The 16,230-nt window shown below is 39.5% G+C and overlaps 1 protein-coding gene across 4 annotated transcripts in view; it reads right to left on the reverse strand.

Annotated features, from left to right (window-relative positions):
• LOC127420681 (receptor-type tyrosine-protein phosphatase U-like) overlaps positions 1-16,230 on the reverse strand; it is a 426,908-nt gene that overhangs the window by 316,831 nt on the left and 93,847 nt on the right. For all 4 annotated transcript variants that reach the window (XM_051663146.1, XM_051663144.1, XM_051663145.1 and 1 more), the window contains exon 2: positions 9,873-10,001. In XM_051663146.1, coding sequence (XP_051519106.1) covers positions 9,873-10,001 — 129 coding nt within the window. The remainder of the gene's footprint in view (positions 1-9,872; positions 10,002-16,230) is intronic.

Raw genomic sequence — 16,230 nt, forward strand, 5'->3', positions numbered from 1 at the left:
TGAGCTGCAAAAAGGTGCTCTGATGTTTACCTTTCAATCTGCTACATTACTGACTGCACTGACAAACTATAGCTTGCTAACAGCAAACAGATGTGATAAACATGAGTGACATAGTTGTCAGGGACAGGGTTAATGTTATATAAGTTATACTGAAAAGGGAAAATGATGGGGTCATTGTTTATTAACTTTCCAGTAGGTATTTCACAAACTAGTTAACAACTTACCATGAAGACACTTCTCAACTCCGCCCTGTCTGCAGAGCCACCGTCAGCTCAGAGTCAGCTCTGTAAACAATGAAGTCGGAGTGCGCTCTGCTGGACAAACTACGTAATGACACCAATTCTAAAGCATTGTTTTCTGCATTAAATGTTCTGAAAAAAAGTTGTCATATCTGTGCATATCGGTAAACATATACTCCAATACTGATATATCGGTGAAAGGCTAATATCGGCCGATAATATCGGCGGACCGATATATCGGTCGGGCACTACTGTAAAATTACTATTCTTAACGTGGAATTAAGAATTAAAACTGCATAAGATATATAGGCTTTTTCCAGAGCAAGTATTTTAATATAAATGTATTTTGTCATACTGTACTGACATATTTGTTTTCACTTGTTATTCACATATTTTTTTTTACTATAATTATGTTCTAAATTACATTTTACAGCATGTATTATGTAATCTGTAGTGAAATACATTTTAAAAGTAATCCTCCCAACCCTTCTGCCCCTAAACTGCACATAAAAACAAAACAAATTGTGGTTGGTCTCTTTACATGTCAGTCAGATGTTCTCTTCCTGTCTAAAAGGACCATTCTTGGCCAGAATAATCTAGAATGTGGACCAGACTTTATGTCGATAATCAAAAGTCTGGCTATATAAAACTAGATTGCATGAAGGATGCTTATCAAACTACACTAGTTTCCAGTTTTACAGTACCTTGGGGATATCAGCCAGATCACTTGAACTTTGAATAGAAGCTTTAGTGGGAAACTGTCTGGGAAACTGTCCACTGTCAGTGTGACAGACTCACTGTGGCTTTTCTGACTGACTGTGATTTAAAAGGCTGCTTTTGCGTCATTGTTCAAATTGCATTCCATTTTTGTGAGGCGCACACTAATTGCAGCAAACAGCCCATCATTATCATTTCACTTATCACCCGCCGAGCTCTACAGATTACTGTCACACATACCCGACTACCTGAATATCAATTACTGTGACAAGACCAGTGGTCTTTGATGTCATTCAACCCCTCACTGTCTCTCCAGTCCTCCAGAAATAGCCACAGAGTCCCCAATCAAGGTTTCTGGAGTCCCTTATAGTGATGTTGCCAAAACTTTTTTGTTTCCTTTAAGGTTTTGTAGAAAAGCAGACTTCAGATTGTTTGCTGATGGAGGACTTCTCATCGATGCCCAACAATTGCATAACTTCAGATAACTTATAACAGAACTTTCCACCACCCCAGGACGAACTTTAATGATTTAAAAGACTCAATCAGTCTCTCCACTGTCTGTGTGAGTGTTTCTCTGAATGAAACAAATACACATCAAGCCCACAATTCCATCATTATCTCTTCATTATTGTACTGTTGATGCTGAGGGCCATAAGAGAGGCTGGGGGAACTTAACAAGGTCTTAAAATTGAGCCAGAAAAGTTTTGTGCTAAGACTGGAGCCGATCAATGAATCTTGAGTATGTTCTTCCTAACTAGTGTGCAATATCTCAGATGTAGCCCTCCTAAATCTAAAATTTCCAAAACCCACACAATGCCATGGACCTTCTTTTCATGCTGCAGGATTTTGTTTTATTTTCTTTTTTCCTCCAAGAGTGATGAATTACTGCTTAACTTTCTGAAAAATCCTCAGCCTTCTATCAAAAAAGAAAAAATTATGTGCACACCACCCTTTTAATCAACTGGTTTGATTATAGGTTCAGTGACAAATAAGATTGCCAAAGATTATTAAAATAGAAATCTGAATAAAATAAAATAAAAATACAAATCTAGTTTAAGACACTTGCATCAAGTTTGTTAAAGCTGAAAAAACATAACATTGTCTACCAAAAAAAATAAAAATAATAATAACTTGAAAAATGTAATGTTGTGTAACCATCAAGTAAAATGTATTAAAATTCTTTCTTCACTTAAATTATTAATAATAATAATAATAATAAAAAAACAAGGTAAAATGTTTCATGATTTTTTAATCAAGAACATCAAGACATTTTCTAAGGGTTACACCATTTGACCTTATCCCTTTTCATAAAAATGTCAAAATAGCTAGATAAATATAATAATAATAATAATAATAATAATAATAATAATAATAATAAAAGTACTGAAGGTCCAAAGAGGTCCTCTCTGTTTTATGGTATTCTTGTCACATGACAACAGAATGGCCACCTGCATGTTGGTCATACCACCTGAAATTTATTTTTGGAGGACAAAGGCTTTCTAAATATTATTAATATCTCATTTAAATAATATTGTATAATAATTAAATATTATTAATAATATAAGAAATAATAATTGTACATTTATAATAATAATAATAATAATAATAATTAATTAATACAATATTGTTATTAAATTATAGTCCTATAATTATGATTATTATAAAAATAAATGATAATATTTATACAACTATTCCAAACTACTTATGCCAAAAACCAAAAAAAAATGAAGAATTTTAGCTTGAATCAGACTTTTATTTATTTATTTATTTATTCATTCTTTTACTGTCTCAGGACGGATACATCGCATGGCATTTTTTTATTGTGACCACAAGCAGCCGCATAAATGCAAACATTGTGTATTAAGCACCAAATAAACTGACACACCATTCAAAATAGTAACAGTTAAAATGAATTTTACATGAATAGCAGATAATCGAAAAGTGTATGGCAAATAATTGGGTTTCATGTGTGAAAGTGGCTAATACTTCATGAAACTTGGTTTTGCCTTTGCCACCCCTGCAGTCTTATCTACCCATGTTTATCACGTATAAGAGAGCAATTAGGCTAAATTACGTTTCTGGCTAGGTTCATTTTGACAAATGTCGCAAATCAAGCTCATTTTGTCACCTTTTTGATCAGAAAGTAGTAATCCAGAGTTTTCTTAAACAGTTCAGCAGTTGAACTGAAAGTGCAAAACGAAAATCCTTTACATTTCTCTCATTCAGATGCGAGCACAAACTAGCATTCAAGCTTATTAACTCAACCTCTAATTCCAATAATATAAGCAATCCATTTCTCTAATCAACACACTACAAAGCAGCCTGAAGAGTGCCAGAAAAGAGCAAAGTATCAAGTCAGCAGACTGAAAGCTTGTCTTATTACACCTTGACATCAAAGACAGCACTGCCTCCCTGCATCAACACAAATGAGCTTTTCAGGAAACAAGGAGAAAATTGGCTCGTGCTAATGTGCCATTTAAATGCAAAGAGTCATTCCAGCCGCGCAAGCTAAGAGTTCTGCTTTTTTTGCACCTGATCTTCAAAGGCAGCATGTCAAAATGTCAGAGCAGGGTGGTCTCGTACCAGGGGGCAGTGAGTAGGGCAGGGCAGCAACCGTCCGTTTGAAGTCAAATTCAGAAAACTGACAGACACAGTTCAGTTCAACAAGACAGCTGGTTTAAATGAGCTTGCATTTTGGAGAAGAATCTTGAATTTTAAACTAATAGGTGCTCTTAATGAACAGAATTTATTATTAAATTTTTTGCACTGATATGACTGAAGTCTTCCTCTTGTGTGATTTTACATAATTTAAAACAGATTTATCAAAATTACTATTCATTTCTTTACATGGAAAACATCTTTTAGGCCTTAAAATGAAGTATAAAGCCCTAATAGGTTTTTCACTGCTGTATTAGTAGGCTACAGAGTGAGGGGAGGCCAATAACTGCATCTCTTTTCCTCTGTTTCTCAGTTCCAATTCATTAGAATGCTGAACAGACCCCAGTATGGATCAATCCTATTAAACAAGTAGCGCCCAATAAACTAAGCTGTTGTCTCAATTGGAGTGTCTTTAGCAGCTTTGATAGAATTTAACCCTCCAGATAAGTGCAGTATTAGACGTCTGCTTAAAGAAATATCAACACAAAATGCCACAGATTGTTTTCAAGTGTCCAGTTAACAACCTTACACAATGCTTCAGCATTCAGGACAGTGGACGACAGAGGCAGAATGATAAAAAAAAAAATATCACAGTATTATAGCATGGTAACAGAATATAACACTATACAGCTATTTTTTTCTGGAAATTCAACAAAAATTATCTAAATGAAATAACCATATGGCAATGCCCATTGTTTGATAATCCCATGAACTAAATGCTTTACAAATGAAATCTCTTCATTTAATTTAAATATTTTCTTATTAACTTGATGGACACAACACAAAGGATAAGATTATTCAGTAACACTTCATATTAATTTTTCATTGTAAAGGGTTAAAAAAGGGGTTCATGATGACTAATAATGTAATTTACAAATGCATTATATGGGCCCTATATTAAGAGCGCTAAGCGCTATGTTACCATGAAGTTTTGGTATTTTCACGCAAGCATGCGCTAAGTCTAGGCACAAGTGGGTTTGGTGAAATCACGCGCACAATACACTAATGGGCTGGGTCATGTTATAAACACCACAAGGAGTGGTGGTGGCGTAGTGGACTAAAGCACTGAACTGGTAAGCCAAAAGGTTGTTGGTTCGATCCCCACAGCCACCACCATTGTGTCCTTGTGCAAGGCACTTAACTCCAGGTTGCTCCAGGGGGATTGTCCCTGTAATAAGGGCACTGTAAGTTGCTTTGGATAAAAGCGTCTGCCAAATGCATAAATATATAAATATATATATATATAAATATATAAACAAAGACAGCACATTGATAAGAATTTGGTAGTGAAAATGGACTGTATGCAATGAATTAGAAGAACAGAAATATGGATTTACATTCTTTTATGAATTAACTACGTCCTTGTTGAATGTCAGGCATATTTATATAAAAGTGACATTTATACACATGGAAAATGTGATTGTCATCAGAATTTGGATGAACGCTCAGTTAAATTAGAGAGAATGTAAGTATTATTAATCATTTTCATCTACTGACACACAAATCATGGCTAGTATTAACAGTGATTGTATCCTCACACACTTCACTTCTACCGGTCGATTTAGATTTTGAACAATTAAATACATTGATTGATACACGAAAAAATTAAACCAAACATATTCCTAAATTCAAATTACACTTCAGAAAAAATGAAAATATATTCAAAATAACAAAGTGGTCAAAAAAATCATACCAAATCCAAAAATTTTATCTTCTCCAACTTCTTCCACCAGACCCTTTGGCAGTGACTTAAAAATCAATCTTCGACAACAGGTGGAAAAAATACCAATATAAATTAGATCATAAAAACAATTGTAAATATAAACATAATAATAGTAATAAAAATAGAAAAATAAACCTTGACCTTTAGATAGTTTAACACAAATCTCATATTTTAATTAAATTAATTTTTTTCATAAAACGGCTACAACTGTGTTTGTCATAATTTGATGTTCCACTATATTTTCAGAGTTTGAAAAACAGACCTGCTTTTGAAACGTCTTAGCACAATGATCTATTTCTCAGGAAATAGCAAATTGTGCTTTGCACCACTTCATTAACATACGATACACCCACAGTTTGTGCGCATACACCCACAGATATGGCAAAGACTCTCACCCATGCCAACTTGCGCTTTGCACTAGCACGAAAATTGTGCTTAGAATTAGCGCACTCACGAAAATTGTATAAGACGTAGCATACGGTTGTAGCGTGTAGCCCTGCGCTTTGCGCACTCATGAAAATATAGCCCTAAATCGTGATATGCAGTTATAACAACATGAATAAAAAGGGCAACTTTCATTCAGTACTTGCCAAATAGTGAGCATTTTAAGTGACGTGTGATCAATGCTTAACACTTATTCAACATTAATAACCAATGAAAATGTACCTTAATGTAAAAAAGACATATATAAAGAATTTCTTAAGGCATTGCCAACATTATTATAGGGCTATTAATGTTGAATAACATGATTTCTATCTAAATGTAACATGTGAGATAAAATAGCTCACTATTACAGGTATTATATGAAAGTCACCCTTTTTATACATGTTTTTATAACTGCACATCAACAGTTTATAATGCATTTGTAAACGACTTATAAGTCATTAATGAGCCCCTTAATAACCCCTTTACAAAGGGTACAAAAATGTAAAGTGTTACTGATTATTCATGAATGTTAAATCTGGCATCAGTGCAAAAACAGTTACAGATTATATAACACGATTTAAATAAACAGTGAAATTATTAAACTGACAGTTCCAGCTCTCAATTTTAATTGGAAAAGCCACTTTCTTAGCTGCTGCAAAATAGCCAATATAAACAAACATGTAACCACACATCAGTTGAATCAGAGAGTATTTAGCCAGAGATGGAGTACTTGTGTTAAAATAAATGGGAGTAATTGGAACACCCAATGTTGTAGAAAAAGGTCCCACCTTACAGGCAAAAAGAGCCAATCACCTTTTAGATACACACATCACCTGTCAGTAAACTCGAGAATGTGCATGCACATGAACCAGCCTGAAAAATAGCGTTTTATAGTGTGATCTGAGCTAAAGAAGCACTATTAATGATACAATTGTTGTCAGATTTTCCTACTGATTAGAAATATGTTCTTTGATCATAATCTTGACCAACTGTTTTAAAGATTTCGGTCTTTTCCCATTCAAGTAGATAGGAGCTGGTCTTTTATGCTGCACATTTTCAACAGAAAACATCTGCCTGAGAGCATTCCAAAAATGGCCATAGAGTGGACTGACTTGCCTTAAAGAAGAACATTGGTTGAATGTGGTTAAACATCTCAAAACTTTGTTAAACTCTGCTTCATGTTGTGCCTTACAATGGCCCTTAATAACAAGTTCTCCCTTGCCTCCACATTTATTTGTTGCTGCAACATGTAAAAATGTCCTGCACACCATTAGCCTGCAAGTATGTAGCTACCGTGGTACATATAACGGCACCTTTAAAAACAAAAAACAAAGAAACAGTGAGCTCGTCATTTATTGCAAGAAATCTGCTTAAACTAGAAAGTGGCACTCCCATTTACATGCAGTGTGTTACTGGCTTTCTCTTTACTCCCGTACACATGTGGCTCAGTCAGTAAGCAGCTTTATGTACAGCACCGTCATTTCCCTGCGATGCTCATTTAAATAATAAAGATGGCATCCGAGAAAGACTTCACTATTTTATTATCTGTTGCTTTGCTTTATTTACAGATATTCCAGAGCTGTTGCTGTGTTTGTTTCCTTCACTTTCCATATCGACCTGCAGCGGGATTGCGCTGCAATAATGGGGTTTCCCTCTTACGCCAAACCCCATTGTATTCCTCCAAGTACTTGACCGAATATGCATGGATGTGAGGGACAGTATTCAATACTTTACATTAGTGCGTATAGTTGGCGTAGTATATAGTTTATGCGCTTTTCCCATTGCACTCCCAGAAAAGCTGAATTCTTTCCGCTGTGTTGAATTGTTGTTGGGCTCCATCTTATGATGTTTGATATCCGATCTATTCACGCACATGGGCACTCCTCTAAAACCTGCAAGAACACTGCTTATGCGTTTACTTGGCCACATAAGCCGTGTTCTCCAGGAGAAACCCAGGTGTGTTAAAGCACTTTCTCTTAATCCCTTAAGCGGCGAAATGAAAACACATTTTCTTTTGAATGACATTTCAGAATGTCATTTTCTGCAAAAACCCTGGAATAAACCATATTCTAAAGTGCATGTAAACAGGGTCACTGTGTCCATTAGTGCAGTCAGACACATGGCCGGTCAACCCATTAGGTGACATAGTCAAGCACCTAGGGCAGCAACGCTTCGGGGGCGCCAATCTACCGAGCCAATAAGTATGTGTTCAATCTGTGTCAAACAAAATGCGCCCTGGGTGTTCGAATGAAGTGTTGTGGCACCACCCACGGAACAAATAGACCATACTACCATACTCCTCTTACTGTTTCTGTTATATCTGTGTTTGGCAAAAACAGTGAGAGAAGTATGGATAGTATGCCATTGTGAACGCGGCCATAGACTCATGAGCGCATGGCTCACGAATCGGAGCGATGCCCGATATACTTGAAATAATCACTCTTTTGAATCGGTTCTTCTCAATTAATTTGTCTAACGTGCGGGCTGAATCGTTTGAAGCTCTTTGTCACACAGTAAAACAGTAACAGGATACTTTAGAAGACAGAGAACAAAAACAACGCTGAATGAAGTGAATATTTACTTACAATTCATTGAAACAAAACCTGCAGCTGCATTCAATCGTTTGCCAGTGTTGAAGATCATGTGTGAGTGCAGCCTGTGATCGATTGTCTACTGCAGGTAAAGACATTTTCTAACTAAAGGTGTATCAAAACACTTACAATACACAAAAGCACTAAAAAGTACCAAAAATTACCAAGCCAATACCATGTATATTGGACATGTTCCTTGCAGCAGGCTAGCCATATAAATACTATAATATATTATAAAAAATACAAAGGTATTAACATCTTGTACAAACCCTGTACCATGATACTGCCACAGTAGGCTTTTGAGAAAGATAACTTTGATCAACTTCATCTTGGGCTGTGTGATGTGAAAAGGGTCTTGCCAAATGGGGTAGAACCAGCACTGCTCAGATGTGTAAACCCTCAGCGGACACAAGAGTTCACATTCAACCATAACACAAATTGCTTTTTAGACTTGATTACCATTATCAACGCAATAAAAGAAAGTTCTCTGTGATTCTCTGTGCCCCACGAGAACCTTCTGGACTGCAGTCATACAATTATCACTGAAACCACCATTTCAAGTCGATCAGGTTAACACAAAACTCTTACCTGAACAGCAGGACCAGGCCTGGAGGGCAACTAATAGCACTTTTGACATGGAAAGGACTTCATAAAGTGCACAGACATTCCTCAAGGTATTTCGTCAAAAAACAAAAAAAAGACCATAAGATGCCATGTCAAACCATGCATGTGGTCAGGAGAAAAATAAGAGTTTTTTTTCACTCTGTAGAACACATTCACTTTCTAGCGCCCTAGCATATGGGGTATGATGAACAAAGCCACTCAAATTTAAATGTTTACACAAGCTCTGATCCAAAATCTAGTAAGCTGCCTCGCTGTCTGCTACCTACATACTATAGGCAGCTACCTTCTAAGGAAACATCCTAACTGAAGTGGAAATTCATAAGAGATTGATTTGGAATGTACTACATAGACAGGAACTCCATGTACCGCACAAATAGTGTTCATCATGTGAAGCACACAATAGACTCGACTCAATCGATCTAAGCAGAATTTTACTAAAGCATGATGCCAAAGCTCAATCGTCAAATAAGCATAAAAATACATTGAACACACAAATATTGGGTAAAATAGTATTCTCAACACTTTTCAGAAATTAAATATAACAACGTTTCTAAGCAACATTTCTCTCGATGCATCCCTCATGTTTCAGCTTGTCACGATACATTCTGGTTTTGTTTACTCTGCAAGGGTATACTATTCTCCCTTACATTTTGGCCAAAATAAAGTGTCATAATTTTGCACCAGGAGCACCTGTGATGCCTTAAAATGCTGTCTAGGTAGGCAGCTCAACACATTTTGGAACAGAGCTAATGAGTACAATTAGCAAACTTTGCTGAGAACAACAGTTGCATCAAAATAAACAATAGACATGCAGATTAATGTGGGAAACTAAGGCAATTGTCATGTGGAATATGACCGAGTGAGTTCATCACAGTAAAAGAAGACAATGCTCACCCCGTGTAAGGTCAGAGGTCATGTGCGGCCAGCTGTAGGTCCGTACAAGCTGCCAATCAAAATCGTCCTCCTGTGCCTGTCTGTATTCACAGAGACTGGGGTCAGAGTCTTCCTCAAATGTGCAGCCAGCTGGAGAGAGAGACATACACATGCACACTGTTACAACAAGAGGATACTTACAGTACATGGGATATCAGAGGTTTAAAAGGGACATATTATAATAAATCTGATTTCCTTGCTCTTTTGAAATAAAATAATTTAGTTTAATAGGTCAATCTACCATGTATACACATGCTGCATTACATCAGACACATTCTAAGGATGAGGTGGGTCACATATGAATTGAGAAAAATCAAAGCATTAAATATGGTGGCTGTAGTCCCGCCTTTCAGTTAAACAGCCAGTTGCCTGTTTGCTTGCACAATAGCTAGATCAACCTGAAAAAAAAAAAAAAAAAAAATTGAGAATAAAGAAGCAAAATTTATGATAGTGTTGTTGTCAGATTTTAATGATGACCTGAAATATGTTATTTTAAAACAACATTTTGACTAACAGCTTTGGAGATTTTAGACTTTCCCCATTCAAGTAGACTTCCATGTATACAAAATAGCTGCCTGGGGGTTTTACCAATATGGCCTCCGAGTGACCTGACAGTTACAAGTCAGAATTTGGAAATTCAGAATTTCCTACTTGGTATAAAGCAGCAGAAGTCGAACTCAAAGCCGTATTCCAACTTGGAAACTTAGAAATCTACTCACTTCGCCTTGATGTGTATGTATGACATCACATGAACATGCCAGAACCCAGGGAGATGTAAACAGTTAATGATAACCATGCTAATAAATAAATAAATAAATAAATAAATAAAAATAAAAAAATCAATAGAAACCCTCACAGAAATCCAACTGGTTTTAATGGTCATAATGAGAATTTTATTGGTTTTAATGGAAATGAATGGTTCCTGTCAGGATCCTGATACCTTTGTCAGTTATGTTTATTGGTTATCCTGACATCCATATTCCTTGTTTGTGTTGAGCACATGGATCAGGGTTTATTACCTGGCTATGTGTTTATCTGTCTTTGTTTGTGTCTCTGTGTAAGCGCACGGCTTCGGGTTTTGATTTCCTTGCTCTTCTGTCTATTATTTTTGTCTGGGTCCTGACTCTTTGGTCTAGTTTGGTTTCGGGATCTGGACACTCATGCTCCATGTCTTGTCCTTGTGAGTGCATGGCTTCAGGTTCTGTTCTCTTGTCATGCACTCTTCTGTCAGTCTTGTGAGCTATGCCTTTTTTTTGAGCACATGGCTTACGATTGTGTTCATTTGCCATGTGCTCTTCTGACTTGTCTATTGTGTTTGGTGAGAGCACATGGCTCCTGTTAAGTTTGTTTTCCATGTGCTCTCCAGTCTCTCGTCTTGGCCCCACCCACTTGTTACCTCGTAATCAGTTCATTTGCCTCACCTGTTTCCCTCGTTACCCTCCTTAGTTCCTTCCCTATTTAACCTCCCTTTGTTTTCTGTCCCGTGCCAGTTCATTGTGGTTGCTGACCTTGTTAGGCTTCTTCCTTGTCGGTTCCTGTCATGCCTGTTCCAGCCCGGTGCATCGAGCCCCGTCTGTCTGCAGTGGTCTGCCCTGGACCTTGGAGTCTTTCCCTTTGGGGTAGTTTCTGTTTGTTTTGTTTAATTTTTAGTTAAAATATAGCCCATCCTATTTGCTGCATTTGAGTCCTTGCCTTCTCTCTATCCAGCCTATCCTGACAGGTTCCTGTGGGTCTCTACTGGTAATTGGTGGCATGTTACAATATGTCTAGAAATGTCTTGGTTACTTTCGTAACCTCTGTTCCCTGATGGAGGGAACGAGATGTTGTGTTGATGTAGTGACACTAGGGGTCACTCTTGGGAGTCCCAAACACCTCTGATCTTTGAGAAAAAGCCAATGGGAATTGGCGAGTGGAATTTGCATGCCACTCCCCCGGACATACGGGTATAAAAGGAGCTGGCACGCAACCACTCATTCAGGTTTTGTGCTGAGGAGCCAAGAGAAGGTCCCGGCCATTTCAGCAGGTAGTTCAGTGTTGTGGCGGGAGGGACACAATGTCTCGTTCCCTCCATCAGGGAACGGAGGTCATGAAAGTAACCAAGACGTTCCCTGTCTGTCACTCACTTGAAGTTGTGTCACTGTAGTGACACTAGGGGTCCCTATACGAAAAGCCACAACTACGTCACGGCTGAGGTGCCTGAGCACCAGGTCCCTGTGCGCACACAACAACTCCCAAGAGCAAGCTCGAATTAGCCAGTTGTTGAGATAGTTGAGAATGCAAATGCCCTCTTCCCTTAGCGGGGCAAGGGCTGCCTCTGCGATTTTCATAAAGATGCGAGTCGACAGGGAAAGACCGAAGGGGAGGACCTTGTACTGGTACGCCCTGCCCTCGAAAGCAAACCGTAGGAAGGGCCTGTGTCGAGGTAAAACCGTGACGTGGAAGTAAGCATCCTTCAGGTCTACTGCCGCGAACCAATCTTGATGCCGGACGCCCGCCAAAATGTGTTTCTGCGTCAGCATCTTGAACGGGACTCTGTGCAAGGCCCGGTTCAGTACTCGTAGGTCCAAGATTGGCCGCAACCCTGCTTTCCTTCCTGCAGGAGAGGCTGGAAGGGGCGGCTGTCCCCCTCCACCTTGAAGGTGTATGTAGCCGCCATTTCAGCACATCACGATGCAGTAGATGGTAAGTATTTGGGGAAGCACAACTTGATCATCAGGTTCCTGAGAGGCGTTAGGAGGTTGAATCCCTCCAGACTGTGCCTCATCCCCTCGTGGGACCTCTCTGTAGTCTTTCAGGGTCTACAGGGAGCTCCCTTCGAGCCCCTAGAGTCAGTTGAGCTTAAGGCACTCTCTTTTGAAGACTGCCCTCCTGACTGCACTCACTTCCATCAAGAGGGTAGGGGACCTGCAGGCGTTCTCTGTCAGCTAAATGTGCCTGGAATTCGGTCCGGGCTACTCTCACGTGATCCTGAGACCCAGACCGGCCTATGTGCCCAAGGTTCCCACGACCCCGTTTAGGGATCAGGTGGTGAACCTTCAAGCGCTGCCCCGGGAGGAGGCAGACCCAGCCTTGCCATTGCTGTGTCCGGTGTGTGCTTTACGTATCTATTTGGATCGCACGCAGAGCTTTAGAAGTTCCGAGCAGCTCTTTGTCTGCTTTGGTGGACAGCGGAAAGAGAGTGCTGTTTACAAACAGAGAATCACCCATTGGGTCATTGATGCCATTGTGATGGCATATCACGCTCAGGATGTGCCACCCCCTGTGGGGCTACAAGCCCACTCTACTAGGAGTGTGCCGGCCTCCTGGGCCCTGACCAATGGTGCCTCTTTGGCACACATCTGCAGAGCAACGGGCTGGGCAACACCCAACACATTTGAGAGGTTCTACAATCTCCGGGTTGAGCCGGTCTTGTCCCGTGTATTGTCAGGTATGAGCAGGTAAGTTCCAGGACAGCTGGCCGGGTGTACCACTTGCGCATAGCGCCTTTCCCCTCCCCTGAGGTGAAGACGTGCGCTTTTGACTCCCAGTCATGTTCACAAGTTGTGATCCCTGGATGACTTTCCTCCTTAGCCCTGTGGCAGACGATTTTGCAGAGAAACTCACTGCCGGCCCAGTACATGTGCTAACTAAGCCCTGTACTGTGGTAGGGGCTCCCCATAGGTGGCCTCGTGTGATATATCTTCCGCTAAATCGTTTCCCTGTCAGTAAACTGCGTCATCCTTGGGCAGAGGTTCCTCTGCCCCCGGTCACTGTGTTTGTAGTGCTCCTCCCCCTTTGGGTAGGACCTACTATGGGACTTCTCCACATGACATACTCCCGACAAGACTCGGTAAGGCCATGTGACGCATTTCCACTCAAAATACCCCCCCTCCCCCCGGCGGGGTGTGGTCTCTGTGGTGTCTTCCCCTTGGGAGTGACACCCCCCTGACGTAGACACTTATGGTCCCCAGCCGGTAAACAAAATTCCACACTTTTTGGGGAGAAAAAAAAAAAAAGAGGAAAAGTGGCCATGGCTGGGCTAGCCTGTCCCTATTTGTTGGGCAAATCAACTTGTTCCCAAAGGACCGTTCGATGCTCATAAGAGTGTTGGGGGAGGTTACGTGATGGCCTGGTGCGCTGGCTATGAGGCACACAGTGGTCTGCCTGTCTCGCACCGCCAGTCCATGTAACAGTTCAGCTTATTGTGGCATTTCGTATAGGGACCCCTAGTGTCACTACATCGACACAACATTGAGTGAGTGACAGATAGGGTACGTCCTGGTTACTTTCGTAACCTCCGTTCCCTTATGGAGGGAACGAGACTTTGTGTCCCTCTTGCCACAATACTGAACTACCCGCTGAAATAGCCGGGACCTTGTCTCGGCTCCTCAGCACAAAACCTGAATGAGTGGTTGTGAGCCAGCTCCTTTTATACCTGTATGTCCAGAGGAGTGGCATGCAAATTCCACTCGCCAATTCCCATTGGCCTTTTTTCAAAAACAGAGGTGTTTGGGGCACCCAAGAGTGACCCCTAGTGTCACTACATTGACACAACATCTCGTTCCCTCCAACAGGGAACGGAGGTTATGAAAGTAACCAGGACGTTTTCTCAGTGTGTAAATGGAGGTGTGTTTCGCCTCAATTAGCCCACGCAAGGAGGACAGCAAGGAAAAGATGGGTCACTAGATTGCAGTCCACTGACAAACATTGACACAGCCACTAGAAAGCATGTAATCCTCATCACTAGTGTGATGTGACACGCTCATACGCGCACGCGTCCTGTGTGTTTTAGAAGCAAGTTATCAACAGGCCCTCAATGGATGCTAATAATACTCCATCTAGAGTGTCATCTTAAAACAGAATCTCTCTCATGTCCACATGCTCTCATGCTGCATTATTGTTGGTGAAATTACAGTCATATACAGTGAGCGAGTGGACCAAACTGCTCACACAAGCCATAAAACAGCACAGTAACACACTGAAATGGTGTGAATGACTTTTTTTGCTGAAAATAAAACCAGACCAATTTTTTTGAGAAACGTTTTATTTAAGTTTTTATCCTTTTCAAGAATGTGCAAAAAAAAAAAAAAAAAAAAAAAGAAAAAAAAAGAAATTTGGGGTGATGGATCCATTAAACATGGTTTCTCTGCAAAGCTATGAGCAAAGTTCTCAAGCATGTCTTTTAGTTGCTTCAACTTGTCAAAACTGAATATCAAAGACAAATTTATATTACATGGGTTTATAATCCTCAACTGCCAGCTCAACTCATTTAAGAGTAGGATTTAAGCTCAATCCAGAGCTCTTTGATGAAACTTAGTGTCATTGTCAACACAGTTTTACAGTCAGAACTGCTCTGCTATCATCAAACACTGCTGCCCTGTGAGCACAGATAATGATTATTACAGAACTGCTTTCATCACCGCCACGAGGAGTGAGAAATTATAATGTCAAAGATTGTTATCCCTCCCTTTGTCTCTTTCCTTTCTGCTGGTGTGAAAGTAGCACAGATGCTTGCTTTATTAGGCCAGAAACATATTTTAGGCAAGTACACAAACCGCGATGCATTGATGCATTTTCACACCCCATTAGCTAAAGTTTCTTTTTAAAATGCAATGATGCATGAAATCGAGCTTGCATAGCTAAACGTGTTTGAACTGCGAAGAGTACTCAGTTTTCAGTTACACTGCATTAAAGTTTCACTTAAGATGCAAGAAATCAAGCTTAGGAGCTTGAAGCATTTATGGTCAAGTACTTGCATAGAGCATTTAGATGTGTTTCGTTGAAGTTTCGCTTTTGAACACAGCAACATGTGAGATTGAGGTTGCACAGGAGCTTCAAATATTTTCTTTTATGTACATACGTAAAGTTCTCAGTTCGGTTTTGTTGAAGCTTCATTTCCAAACACAAACACGGGAAATCATTTTAGTGTAGAAGCATAAACATTTGAGTTCATGTACTTGCGTAGAATTCAAAGTTGTGTTTCACTGAAGCTTTGTTTGGAACACAATACCGCATGCAATCAAGCTTGTGTAGAATGTACTTAATGTTTTAATTTTTTATGTACTTATTATGTATTTATCGTTTATGTACTTTCATAGAGTACTCAGTTGTGTTTCACAAAAATGTGAAATCAAGCTCCTTTAGAAGCTTGAATCATTTGTGTTTATGTACTTTCATAGTATTTAGTTGAAGTTTCATTTCATAAAACAAAAACGTGAAATTGAGCTTGCGTAGACGCTTGAATCATGTGCGATTGTGTAGTTGTGTAGAGTATTTTGTTGTGTTCCGTTGAAGTTTCATTTAGGAACAAAAAAACATGAAATCAAGCTAGAATAGAAGC

Source organism: Myxocyprinus asiaticus, chromosome 30, assembly GCF_019703515.2.
Source record: "Myxocyprinus asiaticus isolate MX2 ecotype Aquarium Trade chromosome 30, UBuf_Myxa_2, whole genome shotgun sequence".
In the NCBI taxonomy this organism is placed as follows: domain Eukaryota; kingdom Metazoa; phylum Chordata; class Actinopteri; order Cypriniformes; family Catostomidae; genus Myxocyprinus; species Myxocyprinus asiaticus.